The 22933-nt window shown below is 32.0% G+C and overlaps 3 protein-coding genes and 1 pseudogene across 3 annotated transcripts; 3 read left to right on the top strand and 1 right to left on the bottom strand.

The window, feature by feature from the left end:
* Positions 1-2111: 2111 nt before the first annotated feature.
* Positions 2112-4822, top strand: LOC125587725 (annotated as a pseudogene).
* Positions 3637-4455, top strand: LOC106383987 (glutathione S-transferase T3-like). Its single transcript, XM_013824025.2, has one exon. The coding sequence runs from the start codon at positions 3637-3639 to the stop codon at positions 4453-4455; it is 819 nt and encodes a 272-aa protein (XP_013679479.2).
* Positions 4823-5450: 628 nt separating the features above from the next.
* Positions 5451-7939, top strand: LOC106383986. Its single transcript, XM_048757466.1, has 2 exons — positions 5451-6012; positions 7908-7939. Exons 1-2 carry the CDS (start codon positions 5451-5453, stop codon positions 7937-7939), a joined length of 594 nt encoding a protein of 197 aa, XP_048613423.1.
* A 1177-nt stretch (positions 7940-9116) lies between these two features.
* LOC106388245 lies at positions 9117-13748 on the bottom strand. The gene is made up of 7 exons (XM_013828272.3): positions 13062-13748; positions 12855-12972; positions 12680-12768; positions 12537-12583; positions 10979-11070; positions 10134-10267; positions 9117-9983 (listed from the first exon to the last, which is right to left on the bottom strand). The coding sequence occupies exons 1-7, from the start codon at positions 13134-13136 to the stop codon at positions 9333-9335; spliced, it is 1206 nt and encodes a 401-aa protein (XP_013683726.1). The 5' UTR covers positions 13137-13748; the 3' UTR covers positions 9117-9332.
* Between the last annotated feature and the right edge of the window lie 9185 nt (positions 13749-22933).

Genomic DNA, 22933 nt, shown 5'->3' with positions numbered 1-22933 from the left:
TCTATTTTCAACTCTATATTTTCCTCTAAAATAGAAAATCTCTATTATAGAAGTGGATTTGCTCCAATTTATGCCTCTATAATAGAGTTTATTTATTTATAGAGGAAAATATAGAAATGTGCTATTTTCACCTTTAAGTATAGAGATAAAAAGTAACATTCCTCTATATTTTCTTATAAAATAGAAGAATTCTATTATAGAGTTATACATTGGAACAAATCCACCTCTATAATAGAAATCTCTATTTTAAGGAAAATACGGAGGCGTACAAAAAAAATTGACAAAGGGCTTATCATTAACAAAGTTTTTAAATTCATTCAACAAAGAATTGCCTTAGTTATCATTTGCATGGATTGTTTCCAAATTATATAATAGATCCGTCTTCCATTTCACAGAGTTTCGTTTTGACCTATTTCACACTAATTAAACAAATTATTGTTTCCACAAATATATTCTTATTCAGTATATCATTAATTAGATGATAACGACTTGAATCCAAAGAAAATTAACTTATATAGAAGGATAAAAACTTTGTCAAAAATTAAACATTGGAACCAAAAAGAGTCTCTTTATAAAACGAGAGAATAAGATATTTAATCTTTGTCCATAATGTTTCTGAGTTTCAAGGCTTATATATATATATATGTGTTCCTTTTTTTTTTTTTGTCAACAACATTACAGACTTATATTGACTCTGTAAACCACGCTGGGAGAGGTTGATCCATGTGAACGACGAAAGACGTTTGTGTCCTGACACTGCGTGCTAGGTTATCCGCCTTTGTATTTTGCGTTCTTGGTACATGAATAATCTCTGATCGTATGAAACTCTCTTTCAGACTCTTGATATCTTCCAAATAACTTGCAAAAGCTGGCCATTCTTCTGGTTCCGAAACCATCTTCACCAATTGAGAACAATCCGTTGCAAACGTAACCTGAAATTGTCGTAAGTTTCTCATACATTCCATAGCCCATAGTAGCGCCTCCATCTCTGCATGTAATGGTGTTATAGTGGCCCGTACATTCCTTGTTCCCATCAGTCTCTCAAATCCTTCTAACGTACTGAACCAACCCTGACCAGAGAAAATATCACTTTCTTTCCATGATCCATCTGTAAAACACCATCGTCTGGGAATTGACAGAAGAGTCGGTACCTGTATCTGAGATCCCCTTTTTTGTTCATTCAAAAGTTGTGCCTCTGCTCAGAGTGTAGATTCCGTTTCTGCCAATTTTAGAGTATCCATAGGATCCATATCCAAATTACTAAAAACCTTATTGTTTCTTCCTTTCCAAATATACCATAGTATCCAAGCAAACTGATGATCCTCCATCTGTGGAACAACCTTCCAAAAAAGATGATCAATATTCGTAAAAAGAGAACTCGTTGGGAAAATGACTGGATTTGTTGGTATCTTTGAAAGAGCCCAAACCTGAAGTGCCAGAGTACATTCGAAAAACACACACGATATATATGTGTTCTAAAAACGCTTATTTATGTGACTCTTTACCACTTGCATCCCATTTTTTTTCTTTAACCTGTTATAACTTATAATAATGCATTTAACATAAAAGAATCAACATATAAACACCCAGATAAAATATGGAGTACTACTGTGGAGCTATAAAATAATTTGGAGCTATAAAATAATTTTGGAGCTATAATTTGGAGCTATAAAATATGGAGTACTACTGTGGAGATAAAATATAAACACCAAGATAAAATATGGAGCTAAGAATCAACTTAGCTCGTTCCATATTTATACTGTTACCATAATTTGTTTAAATGCTAATCACATTTACTTTAAGAACGACACTGACAATTTAATAATAATATTAGACCATGCACAACGGGAGTACACGACGAATCCTTAGCACGAAAACTTAGGTAAAACCGAATATAATAATATTACTTAGGTTAATCGACGTAAGGATTGGTCCGTAGCCAAGGCTTTTAAGAGATTGATCCTTAGCAACGTGTCAACTCCTGAGTGGGACGGGGTCGGTTTGATTTTGGGTTATGTTAAAAAAAAATGGTCATTATCGACGGAGACCGAAAAAAAAGGAGAGCTCGAGGAAAGGCGATATTTTGCGTTTGAAATCGATCGTCTTCACGAAGGTAAATCGAAGCGTAAACCTGTAATTTTGTTCATTTTAGCTTAGTTTTCATGTAGATTCGTCTCATTTTAGTGTTTCGGGGATGGGTTTGAATTGATTTGGGTTTCGATTCAAATTAGGGTTTAAAAAAAATTGGGGTTAAATCGATTTGGGATTTAGATCCAGTATGGGGGTTTGTATAAAGGGTTTTGACAAGATTTCGGTTTCAATCTGAAGCGGATTTGTATCTTATTTCTTAAACGGTTTCGAAATGAAATATGTTTTCAACGAAAGAGGATTTTCTCTTTTTTCTCAAGGGTTTCTCAACCTTTTAGGTTTGATATGTGTTCGCTTTCACTGGGTTCGTAATATTTTAAATTCCACAAGATCCTTGAGCTTTTTTTGATTTCGTTGCTCTAACTATGTTGTTTTAAATTCCAAAAGTTATTGTTGTATTTAACTCTGTTCGTTAATCATTTGTCTCAGGTTAACCAAATGGGACAAGATTACAGCTATTCTCAGCCTTCTTCATCATCAAACTCTATAGACATGAGCTCCCTTCTTGAAGCTGAAGCTAAGATGTACGCGGATGAAGCTGAGAGTCCCTACTACAATGCAGAGCCGGATCAGTTCCCACCTCAACCCGAGGCTGATGATGGAATCCCTACGGCTTGCTACTGTGGTGCTCAGCCTGTTGTCAAATGCTCTTACACACCTAAGGATCCATACCGAAGATACTTCTCGTGCCCCAATGTCGATGATGGGGGCTGCCACATATGGAAATGATGGGATGTGGCTTTAACGGAGGAGCTCAGTGAGGTTCAGAGACATGTCAGACAGCTCAAGGATCAAGCTTTTGAGTGTGACCAGAAGCTGCTTAAGCTACAGAAGACGGTGTGTGAGGTGAAGAAGAAATCAGAGAATACAAATGTGTTTGCATTGGCAGTTTGTGTAATGGTGTCTGAAATAGTATTCATAGGTTTGGCTGCTATGTACCTGAGTGGTAAGTATCTCTCTTGTGCTATTTGCTTGTTTCTTCATGACATTTTTTTAAAACTTAGACTGTTTGATTTAATGTTTATGTAGGAAGAGCTTCGAATAAGTAAACTAGATCAACTAGTAAAGCTCAAGAGTGTCTGTATAATTAAGGTACGATTCCTACTCTCTTTTGTATGAAATGCTTTGTATTGAAATGCTTTAGTATTGATTTGCTTTAGTAATGAATGCAAGTTCATTGCTTTAAAATATTACTGTTAGTATTGATTGTGCTTGCGCATAAATGCAATTTGTTTCGTTTCTACCTTCCTACCGCCTCTGATATGATTGTTTTAAATGTTTTAGTACTTTGCAAATGGGTGTTACTTTGAATTGATTGTTTTAAATGTTTTACGCCTTTCGTTAGCTTTCTACCTTACTAACTGCTCGTTTTTATTGGCCTTAAATGCAACTAGTTTAGCTCAATGTTTAAACTCGTCTACTTAAGTCTCTGTGTTGCTATTAGAGTGACATATACCGATATTTCAAATGGAAAATAATACACCTTATATGAATCTACTGTTTAGTCAAACTCAGACTCCGGTGGACCTTGATTCACCCGAACCTTTATGGTTCTGTAGCCAAGGTCCTAGGGAGTCTGTTGTCCCTCCTGTAGTCGAGCCTGTTGTCGAGTCTGGTGGTGAGTCTGGTCTCAGGAGGAAGTGGTCTCCGATGGAGGATAAGATCCTTATTGGTGCTTGGCTTAACACCAGTAAGGATCCTATCATCAGCAATGAGCAGAAAGCTGGTTCTTTCTGGAGGCGGATTGTAGATTACTACAATGCAAGTCCGCAGCTGGTTGGGACCGTACCGAGAGAGCTAGGTTCCTGCAAGCAGAGGTGGGGGAGGATCAACACAGATGTATCCAAGTTTACAGGATGCTATGATGCGGCTTTGAGAGAGCAGAGAAGTGGCCAAAATGACGATGATGTGATGAAGGCGGCGTTGGAAATTTTCTTCAAAACTACCGAGTCCAAGTTCACCATGGATCACTGCTGGAGGGAGCTGAGACATGACCAAAAGTGGTGCTCTGTCTACGGGCCGAAGGAGGGTGGAAAGGAAAAGCGTAAACAAGTGATTGATGTTGATAGAGAAGAAGAGGAAGTCGGCGAACCAGAAGGTCGACCTCCCGGGGTTAAAGCTGCCAAAGCTGGTATCAAGAAGAAGAAAAGTGGTAGAGAGGAGGAGCTGGGGAAGCTTCAGGGGGTTTTAGAAGTCAAAGAAAAAGTGTATAGGGCTAAGATTCTAGATCGTTTACTCGCGAAGAAGGAGCCTTTAACTGAGATGGAAACAAATCTAAAAATGAAACTAATGTCTGAAATGCTTTGATGTATTAATGTTGGTTAGAGGTAATGTCTAAAAATGAAACTATAATGCATTTGAACTTTACTAACCTTTGTCTTATTTGATGTGTCAGGTTTATCTAAGTAGGCATGTGAAGGAAGTCACGGGTTGAAGTCACGGGTGGAAGTCACGGGTTCTTGTCCCTCACCTAATGTATTATAAGTAGAACGCAATGTAGTCTTTAACTTTCTATCTCGGAGAGGTGTTTTCCTTTAGCCTCTAAACTTGTTTCATGTTGTTCAAAACTTGTGTTTCTCGGAAAGGTTGTAATATTTAGCCACGACTGAACTTGTATTCGGATCCTACTACAAGAACCACTTCTGTTTAGGTAATGAACTTTTTATGTATGAAATGCTTTGTGTCCTCTTGTTCTTACGTTTAACTCATTGATGTTGTGTTGAACTCACTGAAATTTAAGAGTTTAGCTCATGCACTTGTTTAATTGAACTCACTGATATGTTGAACTATACTTACTACTATATAACTATCCTTACTAACTTGAGTAGAATAGAACTTGAATTTGAATTAAGCGACTTGAGTAAAAACATGGCTTAATGTTTCAAGGAAGGCAGGGCTTCTCTGTTCTCTGTGACATCAAGACGGAGAAACATATCACAAGGTTAGCAAAAACATGGCTTAATGGAATTTAAGATGATTAGAAATGAGATTTTATGAAATAATACCATATATGTTTAAAATTTTAACATCTATAACCAAAAAAAAAATTGGAAATAAGATGATTTGAAAATGAGAAATAAGATGATTAGAAATTGGGATTTTATGAAATAATACCATATATGTTTAAAATTTGAACATCTATAACCAAAATAAAAAATGGAAATAAGATGATTAGAAAATAGGAAATAAGATGATTACAAATTGGGATTTTATGCTATAATACCAATAAGTTATTAAAGTCAAAATAAATGATATAAAAAACTAAACTTAATATTTTATTTTTAAAAGGAGGTAAACCTAAAATGTCATCATCATCATCATCCGATGAAATCGATGAAAGATTGGACGAGGTTCTCGATGAAATCGTCGAAGATGCATATAATGACATAGTGGAGGCCCAACCGAATATGCAAAACACACGGGGTTATATTGAACGAGACCGTGAAGGGGGACACACCCGTTTAGTTAATGACTACTTCAGAGAGAATGCGACATACTCGGCACAATTCAGACGACGTTTCCGCATGAATAAGGGTTTATTCATGCGTATTGTCCTTGCCCTCCAGGAGAACTTTGTATTCTTTCAACAAAGACCAGATGCAACCGGGAGGTTAAGTCATTTTCCGCTACAAAAATGTACGGCGGCTATTCGACTGCTTGCTTATGGTACTGGGGCTGACACGGTTGATGAATATCTTCGACTAGCTGAGACCTCAGCACTTTTGTGTTTACATAATTTCACTGACGGAATTATACAGTTATTCGGAGACGAGTATTTACGACGACCCACACCGGATGATCTTCCACGACAACTCGACATTGGAGAGAAACGAGGGTTTCCTGGGATGATCGGGAGCATTGACTGTATGCATTGGGAGTGGAAAAATTGCCTGACCGCTTGGAAAGGACAGTACGCTCGTGGATCAGGAAAACCGACAATTGTCTTAGAGGCTGTAGCTTCCCAAGATCTTTGGATCTGGCACACGTTTTTTGGACCTCCAGGTACCTTAAACGATATTAATGTCCTCGATCGATCTCCTCTTTTTGATGACATTTTAGAAGGTCGAGCTCCGCGGGTAAAGTACATGGTCAACGGACACATGTATAAGTTGGCGTACTACCTCACAGACGGTATATATCCAAAATGGTCAACCTTTATCCAATCTATCTCACTCTCTCAATCACCAAAACAAAAGTTATTTGCTAAACATCAAGAAGCAACCTGAAAAGATGTGGAGCGGGCTTTTGGAGTATTACAAGCGCGATTTGCGATTGTGAAAAACCCGGCTCTTACGTTGGACAAAGCAAAGATAGGGAAGATTATGAGACCGTGTATCATACTACACAACATGATAGTCGAAGATGAACGGGATGGATACATTCGTTATGATATATCTGAATTTGAAGAAGGTGACGTCATGAGAAGTTCACAGGTGGAAACCGAGATTCCTACAATTCTCAATAATATTTTTCCCAGTCGGAATGATGTTCGAGATAGGAGAATACATGACCATCTGAAAAATGATTTAATCGAGCATATTTGGAACAAATTTGGTGACGTTCTATCTTTATGTTTAATTATTGTATTTTTTTTTAATTCCTTGATTATGTTTAATTATTGTATCTTTATGTTTAATTAATGTATCTTTATGTTTAATTAGTGTTTCTTGATTTCTTTATATTTATCATTGTGTAATCTTTCTATTTAATCATGTTTTTATTTAGGATTTTTTCTATCTTTATGTTTAATTATTGTTTTTATTTTTAATTGTTATATTTATATGTTTAATTATTATTTTTTTAATATTATTTCTAGTATTTTATGTTAAGTTATTCTATTTAATCATTCAATATATAAAAAATATATTTCACTAAACAAAAAAAAAATTAATATTTTTTTGTTCCTAAGGATTTCAACTTCGAGTTCACCATTGTACACACATTTTTCACAAGAGTCCTTAACTATTCAAAAAAAAAATAATAATAATTTATTCCTAAAAAGTCCGCAATGGGTATCACCATTGTGGATGCTCTGAAGGCTTCTAGTCTGTTTTCATCAAATATATTACATCATATAAATATTGTTCGATTAGTTGTTCAACGTCACGACCACGCTGTCTTAAAAAAAATGTAAATGTGACAATTGACTTCGAATTCCTACAAAGGTCGCACGTGCATTTTTAGGTTTTGTATTTTCAAGTTGGGATTCTACATGAAGTTAATGATCCTTGGGACCAGAATTCAATCTATACAAAAGGCCCTTTTTATTTTGTTTTCACATTTCCCTCTTCGCTAAAAACTCGCTTTGTCAAAATCAAGTCAATAAATGTTTTCAGTTTAAAAAAAAATCAAGTCAATAAGGCTGAAATAGAATACATTTTGTCTCTTAGATGCTCTAAAAAAAGAAACTCTGTTTTGAAATTTCCAAAACTCTATATTTGAAGTATAAATGTATTTTTCTCCAAAAACAAAACTTCAAACTCAATTTCAAAACTATTTATATTTTATAATATGGACCTTATATTTGTCATAACTAATTTAAATTCATATAACTTTTGTAAATAACTAATACATATATAAACATTTTACAACAATATTAATTAATAAAATATTCTATAAAAAATTAAATAAAAATAACTTAATTAATATTAAACTTCAAAAAAATACCATATTATTCCATAAAATGATTTTCGTAATGCATATATGATCTATTAGTGCATTTTGAAGTAAAAATGGCTCTCCTCATTTTTACTTTGTAGATTACGAGCTAGAAGTTGTTGAAATCGGATGATATTGATACTTGTAATACATAAGATCGGAACAAGAAAGTAAAAGAGAAACATAAAATATTGCTAAAAGACTAATTTTTTTCGATGATATTAATACTCGTGAATATATTCGATATGAACAATAAAGAATTGTACGAAAGAGACATCAAAAACAACAACAACAACCATCTTCAGTTACACAAAAAAAATTGGACAATATTTGAAAATTTTGAAGGTTCCGGATCAAACTTACCTGACTGTTAGTGTTGTTGTAATATTTAAATTTGTGTATAGTTATGTCTTCATGTAATTTAAAAAAAAAAAATTTTTGTTAGTTTCTTTTATATATTATTTTTGTCTAAATCTAGTTTAAAATATTTTAAATCTTATTTTAAAGTTTTATTTAATTTTATTTGTAAAATTTTAAATCTGTAAACAAAAAATAAAATATATATGACATTTTTTTTTTAAGGTTTAAAACAATAAACAAAAAAACATTTATGAATCATAAAAGTGATGTGTGATTGTAGGGATCAAAATGCAAATAAAAATATGAAACTTCAAATTTGAAGTTTTAAATAGTGAAACTTCAAATATAGAGTTTCACTCTTCAAAATTTCAAATTTGAAGTTTTGAAGTTCCTTTTTGGAGAGCAAAAAAATTTCATATTTAAAGTTATAGAGTGTATTTTGGAGATGTTCTTAGTCGGTTACTAATTAGAGTACATATAAATGTAAGCTAATGTAATTTACGAATTTCGAAGGAATTCATAACTAGTACCGATCAATCAAGTCATTTGTAACAGAATATGAGAAATATATTAATTGGTCAAGCTTGGTTAAACAACCAATTATTATTGATGATGAACTCATACTGATACCAGCTTTCCTAGTATAAAAGAGAAGCTGTTGTCAAACATTGACTCATCAAGAAATCTAACAATCTCTTTTCTATCTCTTTTTTCGAGCTTCATTCTTCTTCTTTGATAATTTTCAATTCATAGGGAGTATGGCTAATCAGAGAGTCTAGGTTTCTCTAAAGTCAAGATATGCATGTGTTTTACCATATTTGACTACCATCATAGTTTTGCTAAGCGCTTCATAACCAAATTTCAAATCAGCTTAATATTCATTTATATCATGTATTGACACGGATTAGTGGTCTTGCTGCGTCCAGCTACATATTAATTTGGATATGAAAAACAAAAACGATAGCATGCATTTTATTAGAAAAGAGAGGATGTTAACCATCATTTTGAGATTCTAAAAATAAATAAAAAAAACAAGCTCGTTGAATAATAATACTCCAGTGTAATATGACTGCTACTAGCCTACTCTACGAGAGAGTGGTCGGAACAGATAAATGTAAAACTAGTATATACACTTTGCTCTCCAATCTGGTCTTTGAACGTCATAACTAGAACCGTTGAGATAAAGATACGTGGCGACATCTTCTGTGCGAAGACACGACTGACACAAATCCACGTGGACCCCGCAGTTTAGACCTATAGGCCGTCTCATCGTACGGTCTCCGATAAAACTTCAGATACGGTACGAACGCTTCACGTGATGACTTCTCGCCTCCGCCGACATTTTTCTCCCCGCGAAAGAACATTGCCGGGGACTGAAAAAAAGACGGACGTGGAGTTTTCCGGTGCGGAACCGTTTTCGTCTTCTCCGGCAACGGCGTCGAGGGAAACAAACTCTTTCTGCATGCGGCTGGTTTCGGGTCTCTTAAGCCACGCCCCGCCGGAGACGCGAAAGATAGAGAACGCACGCTGAGAGGAGATACTTTGGAAGCGGTGGAGTCGACGGCGGCGTGAAACGGTGATGTGTCGGTTAAGGAAAGGTACCACGGCTTCATTGAGTTGCGAGTTACGGTGAAGGCGAATCTTGAAGAAGCTGAACCAATCTTAGCCGTTGATTTGATCGACGATGGATCGAAACGTAGGGAAGCTGATCTAAGACATGAGGATGATGACACGTGGCTAATATCTAGCTGCTCGTCGTAGTCTAGAGACGAGATTAACATAGTGACAGTAGATAGCTCCACGAAAGGACGTACACCCTGTCGAGTAGTATGAATTATGAGCTTATCCATCTTAATTATGATCGTTAAATTTGATGAGTTTAACTATTGAATCATTAAATTTAATGAGTTTAATTATAAGAATCGTTAATCTTAGACTTATTATTAGTTATATAATCAATTATTTACCTTCCAAATGTAAGAGAAAAAGGAGGGAGGGTCGATGATAAAGGCCTTGTAAAGTCGGCATGGGTAATTATCTGCGATAATTTTTAGGGTTGCCAAAAGCAGATTTGCAAAAGCAGAGGATGATCTGAAAAAGCCTGTATTAACAAAAACAAAAAAACAAAGAGAATATTAATCAAGTGGCACTAATAATTAATTGTCTAATCAGGTTTGAAAAAAAGTTTAAAGATATTTACAGAGAATAATCTGTACTTCATTTTCCTTCAAAAGAATGAAAATCGTAAAAGGTGAAAATTTTAAAAACTTTTGTGCAGATAAGAAAAGCATAAATCTTTATAAGCGTGATGCAAAACAATATTAGTTATTTTGTTTGTAAACGTATATACTGATTATTTATATTGTAAAAATATTGGTCTTTATAAAAGTATAGTTTTAAAACAACATGGGCAAAAAGTTAGACAATATTTTATAATCAGGCTTGAATGTATTTTTAAATTTTAAGCAATACAATTTTAAACCGGGATATTTTCCTATTTGGTTCGATAAATTACTTAAAAAATAAATTAGAATAAGAGAATCGTGATTAGTCATGATTGCCACACGATTAACGCTTTGTGGGTGGTTTAAGCTGACGTTGACACATAAAAGGGACAATTCGGACATGAAATTAAATGCATAATACATGTCCGAAACCCGGTCCCCGACACGCCTCAATCCAAAATAAGAAAACCAAAACCAAAACAAAACCCAAAATAAGGCGAGTAAATTACGGATTAGTACAGACCCTACTAACGAGCTTGGAAGGTTACTAGAGTCAAAAATGTAAATTCGTAATAACAGTTACTTACTTGCATCGAAGAGTAGAACAACGCTCTGTTCCGCGTTTCTGGACATGCTCGAGATCGCAGTCTCCATCGTGAACGCCACTAAACGCGTAAATCTACAAACCAAGAACACATTAAGTTCAACATAAGAAACATATATATATATATATATATATATATATATCCCCTAGACTATATTTGCGAAGTGATTTATACACATGTCGTCACTACAATCATTCTCGCTGAAAAAAAGATGACATGGCACTTAAAATAGATGACATGGCTTTAAAAAATAGTGACATGGCGTCATATTAATTGTGAGATGTAAAATTTTCTTATACAAATTTAATTTTTTTTTGCAGAGATTTTAAATATGGTAATAAAAATAACTCATATATCATCATTAATGTCAATTTTCCATATAAATATTTATTTATGGTAAACTATTAAATATATTAATAATTCATATATCACAATTAAAATAATTATATATGTATATATGTATATCACATTAATAAAAAATAAACTAAATAAAGTAACACTAATCCAAAAAAAATTTGATAGTTAAATATTTTAAACATTATTTAAATTTATCAGTTTCATCTTCATCATTTAAATTAACAAAAGATTTTTCAGTTTAAGTAAAACAAATAAAGTCTAAAATTTATTAGAATTTATATGTATATGTATATATATAAAATTAGATGGGAATATATATATATTAAAAATAAATAATCATTAAACACAATAATATAATTAAAACTATTTTTTTATAAAATCTAATTTTATCTTCATTAAAATTTAAATAAAATCAAATTTAAATAGTTATACATTACAAAAATATGTTTATGATTTTTTTATAACTATTGAAGTTAAAATATAAATTAATAATGCTGAAATATAAATCAAAATTTTCTTTTTAAATAAAAATCCCCTAGACTATATTTGCGAAGTGATTTGCCACATGTCCTCTTTACAATCAATTTCACAAACAAATATGACATGACTATTAAAATTGATGACATGGCTTCTGGAAAAATATGATATAGATAATTTTATTTAATGTTGATTTATATTTTTGGCAAACTTATTAGAATATGATAATAATTCATATATTACATTTAATATTGATATTGTTTTTGGTAAACGTTTTTAAAAATATGGTAATAGCTCATACATCATCTATAAAATAAATATATTCATATATAATATTTCAAATTTCGAAATATTATTATTTTTGCATAATTATACAATTTGTATTACTAAAGCTTTCAAAAATTTCTACAATTTTTAAAAAATTTAAATATCTAATCGTAAAATCATTAGCTTTTGATAATTATACAATTTTATATCATTTTTATTAGTTTTATAAAAATTGATTTAATATATATCAAATCTATATTAGATATTAGTAAGAAAATAGTAAAATCTATAATATTTAATAAAATTTATTTTTAAATATAAGTTAAATTTAAAAAATGTCTTACTGCACATGGTGCAGGAAAACACCTAGTATATATATATAAGAAAAGCTCACTATATATATATACAAATTAAAATGATCAGAAGATTCAGAACTTACTGTTTCTGGCTACGCAGCTTCTGATAATCATGCTTGAAACGGAACATCTGTATATAAACCTCAACTTTGTGATTATTACTTAACATTAATACTTACGTCAGGTGAAAACAAGTTGGTAGTAAATGGGTTTTGAAAAAAATTACGATAACGGGTCTGGATTCTCCGTCGTGGCCGGCGATGTAAGCTACGCCGTCGGCTAGCTCCGCCGAGAACTCCTCTGCCCCCATTCGCTCTTAATTTATAAAGAACAAAAAAAAAAACACAATAAGAAAAGTGTTTAATGTAATAAAACAAACATGTAAAATCGAAAATATATACCAATATCAAAGTTTTGTCTCCACGAAAGGCATGAAGTTAGCTGCTTCGCAGCTTTTTTGACGTTGTCTCCTTTCCCTTTCAAGAATCTCTCCACGCATTCTCTGTTACAGAACTTCTCCTAAACATATAAAGGTGGAAGCTTTATTCATGAACATACGATAGACATGAAGATATATGTGTTTGTTAAGAGATATTAACTAGACTTACTTGTTTAAGAGTGAGTGGAGTTTGTTTCCTGAGTAAACGAAGAACAGCTTCGGCTTTCTCATCTCTCTTGCCCATTTCTTGATGATAAACGAAACAGAAGATTCGATAAAGAATCAAAAAGATTGTTTTTTTTTTTCTTGGAGAGGAAGGAGAAGAAGCTGACGATGATTGTAAATATGTGTGTGTACCGCAAGTTTCTTTCTTGGAGCAAAACCTTTGTATGTCTCTCTCTATAAAGAGAGAAGAAACAGAGAGAGTAGTATGACGTTGTGTTATGGAAACGGTTTCTGCCAAATCCTTACAAATGTCGGGGGAGTTATTGGCCAATGACGCCGTTATGTCGTTTTGAGGACGTTGATGTGTTACAAACCGTTGGCCGCCAGTGACGGTGTCTAACGCCGTTAAATGGCTCCGCTTGTGTAAATTTTTAACTTTCTCAACCTTACAAAAATTATAAAATGCATGCGCTAGTCAAATGTTTGTTTATTTCCATTTATTAGTACAAATAATTGAGCTCAATCTTTCTCACAAAGAAGGTTTAATCTTTAGAAAATATAGTTTTCTTTTTTACCAAAAATAAAAAATAGTTTTATTATAGTAAATCTCTTGCAGCAAGTTGAGTACTAACCAATTTGTTCAGTGTCTTCTTTCAGAACTTTCTTTTAATTGAATTAAATTTGTATGTTACATGAATTTAGTCGGTTTCTCTAGCCTTGATCCATCATAATGTATGGAGCTCGTAGATTACTAAAATAATAATACATAGATCGTTTGTAGTCAACGTATAACCTAGCTCACGTACTTACAATGATCGACTGTGACGTTAGCCAATTAAATGCTTTTGCCGCAATAACAATTCTGATCAAATGATTCTAAAATGAACCGATATTAGTGATTTAACTGGTTTCTTATCTACAATTACGCACTAATGATTTCTATAACTCGGTAAGAAGAATGACAAAAAATTTCCATTAGAGATATCCACTGCAACTGCAAGGTAACGTTAGTAAACCTGTCATCTACTTTGACATATTGTAGAGACTGTGACTTATAATTATCTTAACATTTAAATTTTCAGTTTTAAAACTGTTTTCGATTCATTCATATTATATAATATATTTTCCAAGTGAGATTATACAGTTCCATACAAGTAGATAATCTATTTAAGTCTTCATCTAGTTGAAAAACGAGAATCCCCTGTATTTCTTTTTTCCAAATTTAAAGAGAAATTTTTGATGTGACTAAATGTTACTATTGTTTTTACTCTTACTCGATTGTAGGTGCAAGGCATAGCCTGCCAGTTCCAAACTCTTGTACCCATGTCCTGTTATTTTTGAACATGCGCATCAGGGGTTCAAAGAAAAAAGGTTGCACGTTTTACGAAAAAAAATATATTAAAATAAACATAAATGAAGATTTTGGCTCGTCCCGTCTCTCCCGAGTGAACCCGGATCGTGACTGTTCAGCGGGCTCCAAGCCACGTGGCGGTCCGTTATTGATCACTTTATTTAATTTCTTTTTAAATCAAACGAAAAAAAAAATAATAATAATAAATTAGTTTTTTGAACCCCAATGAGCGGTTCACCGCTGCCTATGCTCTTAGGTGCCCATCTCTTCGACTCTTCCAGGTTAAATTTCCATCCGGTAAAAATAAAGATAATTTGTTTCTTTTTCTATACTAACATCTTATCTCAATAGGACTCTCAAAAATAATAAACAACAAAAGTAATCTAATAATTTATAAATACAGAATAATAAATAATATAAGAACATTTCAAAATTTGAGATACTCGTATGATTTTATATATTTTTTTTGAAGTTTTGAACTACCGATGTATTATATTTCTTTGTTTATATTATTATTATTATTGCTATTGTTATTTAAAACTCTATTTAAAAATTAGAAATTAAAATGCTCTAACAATTAACCAGGTTAAGTTACAAAACCACCATGTACTATAATACTTTTTGTGGTGGTTCAAAATAAAAAATAAACACTTGCGATCTCACAGAGGAGAAGAACCACCTGGTACGTATTTGCTTTAAAGTTACCCATATCAGTGTTGATTACTACACCATTGTTTTCCCCCACTCAAACGGGTAACTTTTTTAGTTTATTGTATCCGTACAACAGCAATTGAATTTATTAGTTTAAACCTCGCAATGTTTAACTAATAGGTGGCTAGTTTTACTAAACCATTTTTATTAACTCTAAACTCTAGTTTTAATGGTCGAAACCAAAAGACAATTAGTGAGAGTAAATATTCTTGAAGAAAAGAGACCGTTGTCGTCACGGCGGCGACTAGCTCGTATAGAGCATCCCCATTACTAAACTCTGGGCACGAAATCTTAGATTAACCTTTTTCTTTTAATTTTTATATTTTTTTTGCAATATATATATTTTTTTTATTTAAAAAAAAAAATCAATCGCGGACTGTCACGTGTCAGTGGGATCCGCGTACAGTGTTGAACCCGTATCATACCAGCGAGTTCATGAGAGACAATATCATCAAAATATCAGGACCCGCAAATATCATAATAATATTTTTTTTTGGATTCCTTGAGGATTTTGGGTATAAATCCTTGATGGGCATGCTCTTAGAGCATCTCCATTAGTGTATTTGTGGGAGGTTCACACAGACTTCCAAAAAAATAAAAATTAAAATAACGACACGTGGCGATCTGCGATTGGTCCGATTTTTTTTTTAAAATCAAACAAAAAAATTAATAATAAAAAATTATAAATTTGAACCCGGGGGTTCACTAATGGAGAGGCTCTTATGCGGTTTGTAAATTACAGAAATATCCAGTAATATATCATACTATATCCAAGTGGTCAAAGGCAAGGATAATTAAAAAAAAAAAAAAAAAAAAAAAAAAAAAGAGGATAATACAAAAGCGAGTTCACGTGCTCGTTTATAATGCTTTATGTTTAGTGTCCACACCGACAAAGAAAGTCAAAAGACAATTGATGATCTCTTCTCTATTAACTGCATACTAGATTTGTATCCGCACTTATTAATTTTGATGTTTATATATATTTTACATAATTAGAATATATTTTTAAGTTACTTATATATTTATATATTTAAATATTTATATATAATTATTTTAAATATAACAATTTAATAGTTTTCATGCTGTAAGTTAATTGATTATTTCAAATCATCACATATATTTGGTATTTTTATTATATATATTTTAAAATTATTTTTTATTCAATTATTATGATCATGATCCGTAATTCAAAGCGATAGATTTCCTTTATCAATATTTTTTATGTTTATTCATTTAAGATAATATATATATATATATATATAAAATTTTAAGATAAGTTAATTTTATACATGAATTATCTAATTTACTAATGTTAACCCGTTCTACCAACATATTATATTTCTAGCATAAATTTTTAATGTTTGTGAAAATAAAATATTTTAATTTATCAGTTTAAAATATTTTTATTATATTTAGTTAAATACAATGTTTTATTTTAAAATAATAGATATAACTATAAAATAGTAAAATTAGTTAAATATAATGTTTATAAAAGATAACTGAGTATATATATATATATATTAATATATAATAACATTAATTTCATTACTAATTACAAAATTAGTGAAAATATTTATATACAATTTTTGATAATTAAGATACTGTTATAATGTTTTTCAACACATTTGTTAAAAACATTAAATATATATATATTTATATTTTAAATTAAAAGATATCAAATTATATTATGATTTAAGTAGTTAAAAGATTATATATTAGCATTAAGGAAATACATTTAATAAAAAATTTAAATGATGATCCAAATAAAAATATCACACATGAATCAAGTTGAGTTTGTTAACTAATCCAGATTTTTAGGAGTCGATGTTATATTAGGAATAAAATATTATTAATCCATATTATTAGTAATAAATGAATGATAATTGATTTCTAGTGAGAGTCTATTTTTTAAAAAAATCACACATGAATCAAAGTTGTAACTTCTGTTTTAATATATAAGATGTCATTATAAAATGCAACAAGAAATCTTTAAAGAATGTGACGAATAAAATAAGTTTACCTCGACAGCTAGATCTGTTATAATGATCAAAGACGTCTATAAAAATTGATAGTTTCACACTATATAGGTTCTGAAACAAATATAATATTCAGCGTTGACTCTTCCTGATATATGCCATATTTCTTCGTATTGTATTTAATTTTATATTTAAAATATATGCCATATATGCTTTGTTTTTTCTTTTTGAAACTACCCTGTATGCTTTGTGGTCGTTGATAATAATAATAATAGCACGGAACAACAAAGGAGTTGTTAGAAATAGTGACAAAGAGCAACAACGAAGCTATTAGGAATAATGACAAAAAATCAGTATTGTCTATAGCATTCAAACAAGAGAAATTTACACAATGACATACTTTTAGCTTATGTCTTTTCTAGTTGACATACTTCTTGCTTGAGGTGAACTTTGGACTTGCTTTTATGACTTTATTGGACTAAATTGCCCCTGGTTACTAAATTTGAAAGCACGCTAGTCTCGTCCGTTTTTAAAGACTCATTACATAAAGCTATTTTGGCATTAATACGGATAGGTTTATGGAGTTCTAGGCTTCAAGATGGACCATTAGATTGTTTTCTTGTAAGATAGATCCATTGGCTGATGTTTAACATAGTACAAGTAGCATGAAAAGAGAAAAGACGTCTCTGTTCATTAAATGCTTGGTCTCTTTTGTGGTCAGATAGTCCTTTGTGGAATTGAAGTGTGGTCAGGTAAGGCGTGGTCAGTGGCAGCGGAAGGAAAGCTGTGTTTAGGTTAGCTGTGGTTGGTGGCTGTGTGCACTGGCGGTGGCTGTGTGCACTAGCGGTGGCTGTGTGCGTGTGTGGGCATGTGGTCAGCATGAAGTAGCTCACTGGTGGAGGCGTTGATGGGTTGAGTGTTGGGGTCAGGGATCAGAAGGCTTCCGGTGGAGGTTCTGTGGTCAGGGATATGAGTGAGTGAAGTGATTGTGGTCAGCACCGACCGTTTGTTGACCACAAAAATCCAGTTTTGAGCAGATGTTCAATCGTCTCTTCGGGAATCTATATGTGGCAAAGACACGTTCGGGAATTTTGCATCTTGCCGTGTATTGTCGCTGGTAGCTAGGTTAGAAGAAAGGATGAGAGGAAAAAGAAACTGATAGATTAAGTGTTTACAACATCATAAAAGGATTGAAAAGTTGCAGAAAGTAGAAACCTTTCATCGTTTTCGATCAAAGCAAGGTGACGGTCTCTCTAAAAAATTGGAAATCGAGAACAGAGTCGGAGAAGAGTGGTGTTCCAGCCGGAGTTGATAATACTACTTTTTCGTTTTGGGGTTGAGAACGTAAGAGCCGGTGAAATCGTATGAATCTAATAGCCGATTTAGGGTTTGGACATAACTAAGTGCTGTGTATACGATTAGGGGCTTTTTAGTTAGCTTTAGGTTTAGTTAAAAGAGGAGTATTAATATCATTTCATTACTCAGAAGTATACCTTATGTTGAAAGTATGCCAATATGTTAAAAGGGTCGGTAAAAGTATGTTAAAGAGTAATTTTTTCTTCAAACAATGTAGCACTTGATGTACCATATAGCTTTTTGTTGAATAAATTTAACACTCATTAAAAACAAAATCAGCAATAGTGTTTAAGTCATTTTTTGTATCACTAATAGCAGAAGGTTTCAAAGATTTATGGCTGCTTCAAAGTTTTAAATGTTAACTCTAAATTTTCGTTCAATATTTTAAAATTAGATTAATTTGAAGGTGATATACAGTTTAATTCCACTTTTCATACAAATCACATAATTATATTCTAAAATCGTTTATTAGGATGGAAATTTTAACCTACTTTTCAAAATTCAAAATATGAATATATAATTTATTGCATCGATGGTCCTCACTATCCCATATACAATGTGGAAGTGGTGGGGAATGGGGATAATGCAAAGTGATTATGTAATCATGATGCTTAATCATAAGGAGAATTTTGGGTGCATGATGATTGGTTTTAAGAAGTTAACAAAGGTAAGATAACTTAATTTGGGAGAAACAGTAATCCTATTTTTTTCTATATTTAATAAGATTAAAAATGAATATTATGATACTATTTTTACTACAATTTGAAATGATAATTCAAAAATGATTTAATTATAAGCAATAATTTGATGGCGTGATCAATTCTTGGCAAAATTTCTTTTATCAAGTTTCGTCCCAAAACATATGTCCCGATAAAACAAAAAAAACTACCATTGATATTATAATTTTACCGTTTGTTCTTATACTTGATCACACAAACAACGATCACACCGACCATTTCTGCGATTGCACATTCCTTCAATCATGCATCCGTATCCCTAGATTAAAAAAGGAAAGAAAAAACTAACAATTACAAAATATACATATATAAGAGGACACTTTAACAACAAAATATATCAAAAAGCAAAGACATGAAGTTACAAGAAAAAAACGACAGCCAAGTGCCTTGTGGCAAAGTATGCCCATCTCTGCAAAAATTGAGCATGTTGAAATGGGATTCTGGCTCCAACTTGTCACAGTGTAATAAAATGGGCCAGCCGCCGGTGAATCCCCAATTTTTCTTAAGAAACAAAAGCAGAAACAATTTCGAATATATAAGCGAGGTTATATTACTAAGGGTTTTCTTCAAAACGATCCTCGATGTGATTCGTTTTTCAATTTAATCCACGAAATAAAAAGAGAGCGTTACCAAAAATGACACATTGTGTCTTCTCTTTACAATTAAAGACGCATTATGCATTTAAAACACTTTCATGTACGGATCGATATGTTAGAGACGAAAATGTCCCTTTCTTATTTTAGGAAAACAAGGATAAAAGTAATTTAGTTAGAAGAGTTAGTTAGAATTTGCATTAAATGCATAATTTATTTTCATATGAGGTTGGTGTACTGGTTTATTTATAACTAAAGTTTCTTTGTGTAGTCTTCCCATCGAATATTCATTCTTTTCATTTTCTAATAACAACAAATTTATTAACATTTAACTAAATCTATTTTTTTCATACCCCATGACCTTTTGTTCATCATTATTTTATATTTTCAATATATAAATATATAAATATATATACCTAAAAATAAAGTATTTTTATTTTTAGTTTGATATCCATATGTATATATTTTTAATACTTAATTTTTTTAGTTTGATACATATATTAATATTATGGATACTATTTTGGTGGATATATTTTAGTGGACAAGAGTCACGTGAGTATGTTCTCATAAACAAATTTGTTGTAGATGCGTTCTTGTGGACAAGTTCATATAGTTATAGTTATGTAACTATGACTATTTGTGAACATGTTTTGTGGATGAATTCTGGTAATTCAGGTTTGTGGATATAGAAACGAAACGAGTGTCCACATAGGAACTACATAACTGTTATGTCTTTAATTTATTACATAGGGATTTTCCTGCAGGTTGACTGGATGAGCACTACTATCATACACAATGGAGAATGGTTGAGAAGATGCAGATGCAATGTGATTGTCCATATGGAAGGTGGAGACAACGTCGGTGTGGACAACGTCTGTGTGGACATGGTTTATGTGGACAGGTTCTGTGTGGACAGCGATCTATTTTCATGTTCCCTCGACATAGTTTAACCTGTGTGGACATGGTTTATGTGGACATGGTTTAACTAGCAAAAACGTCAATGATTTCAACAAACAAGAACGTGAATATTCAGCTAAAAATAAACAAATAAAAACAACACAAAAACAAACATTTGACGGAAGATTATTAGAATAAGGACAAAATTTACATGAGAGAAGCTTAATCTGCTCATGAGATGATGATAGTTAGCTAACCATCTGTATTCCACCTTACTCAGCTCCTACTCTGCATCTTGTTCCATGTACTCAAAAACCAAAAACACAAAACCAAATCTTAGCCAAAAAACAGGAATGAAAACACAAAGGACAACACAAAGAACAATACAAAAGACTCTGTTTTCCATAATTATTTTTTGCGAGAAAGCTCCTATGCACAATTTAAACTAAAATCTTGAGACCCACAAAAGCCAACCAACAAAATGAAACTGTTAGATGCAAAAAGTTTCAAACTTTACAGTTAACGTACAGAGACTTCTCGTCGCTCCAATTCAATGAAGCCATGAGGAGAGTCTTCTTCTGACTCACACCAAACCAAAATTTCAAATCTTTAGATGTTACCCATGATGAAGACGGAAATGAATTTGGTACATGAGTTCTAAATATGACTTTTTGAATCGAAATCGTAACGATTGATTCTACTACAACACACAATCAAAGCAAACATCGTGTGAGACGATTAACAAATCTGGAGTTTTTCTAGGAATAGAGATTGGCGCAGTGAAACGGTCGCTGAATTCCGAGCTCACCCACGGCGGATCCCGAGCTTGCCCACGATGAATCCAGAGCTCATCCACAACGATTTATGAGCTTATCCACGATTGATTTCATTACAAGCTCTGGTCTCATCATCACACCCATCAATCCTCTCTTGATTTTTTTTTTGAAACTCTCAGTATTAGGGTTTGAGTATTTGAGAAAGTATAATTGAGTTAGGAAAAAAAGATGAACTTGTCAGGTTTGATAATGAGTTACGATAGAAGAGGAATGAGAAGTAAAGTTTGGTCTAGTTAAAGGGTGTTAATGTCTTTAGACACACGAAATGTGTGTAGTAAGTCCAATGTATCTCCAAGTGTAATTGGAAACTCATAAAGTGTCTATAGGAATAAATTTTTCAAATAAAAAACCCACAAATCAATCTATCAGGTGTGCCCGTCAAACCACATTATAAACTCCATGTGTATTGATGACATGACAACCATTTACTTTTTAACTGAAATCAAACTACGTCGTTTTGATACTAAGCATTAAACTAAAAAATTGAATCATAAGGGATCCGAACCTTGTAACACAAAACAAGTTAACTAGCTATTATGCCAATCGGACATATTCATTTATCTAATCAACGAAAGCGTATATATATTCTGTGTTTCTATTAAATCAACACTTTTTTCCATTTTAATATTGTTTTCAACCTCAACGCCATCGCCATCGCCGCTTCTTCTACTCAATTCTCTTAGAGCATGATTATTGGGGGGTTCTTAGAGTGGAGTTTTTATCGGAATATAAGAACCCGTCTCTTAACTTTTAACTAAAAAAATTATGAACCGGCTCTTAAAACTCTTATTTAATAACCAGTTCTTAGTTTTTTTAGTTAAAAGTTAAGAGACGGGTTCTTAAATTCCACTAAGAACCTCATCTTAAGAACCTCCCAATAATCATGCTGTTAACGTCATTGCTGATTCTCTTATTCAATTCTCAAAGAAGAGCACATAACTGATAGAATCACCTTAAATTATTATTAATTGCCGAATCAATTGAAATTTTTTAAGGTTGAGTTGAAAGCCCCAATCCCCTACTTTAAAAATCCTAAATTGCAATATCAGAATCTCAAAGACTTGTTATTTCGGTTGAAAACGACATTGAAATGGAAAAATGTGATGTTTTAATGGAACCTAGAGTATATATATTTTTCGTTTATTAAATAAATGAATACAAGGTTAAGATTTGCGCCTTGCGCATGATGAACATTATATATATAAATTATTTTATGTATTATATATTTTTACATATTCTAAAATAATAAATATATACTGAATAATTAAAAGTCAGTAACTATTACATACATAATTAAATTGGTGCAAACATATAAATCAATTTTATTAATCGAAAAAATAATTTTTTTCTATTTGATAAGATATGTAATTAAATTTAAAAACATACATAGTATATTTTTAATATTAATGTATATTAAAT

The sequence above is a fragment of the Brassica napus genome, chromosome C5 (assembly GCF_020379485.1).
Source record: "Brassica napus cultivar Da-Ae chromosome C5, Da-Ae, whole genome shotgun sequence".
NCBI classification, from domain to species: Eukaryota; Viridiplantae; Streptophyta; class Magnoliopsida; order Brassicales; family Brassicaceae; genus Brassica; species Brassica napus.
This window is presented reverse-complemented; position numbering and strand designations above follow the sequence as displayed.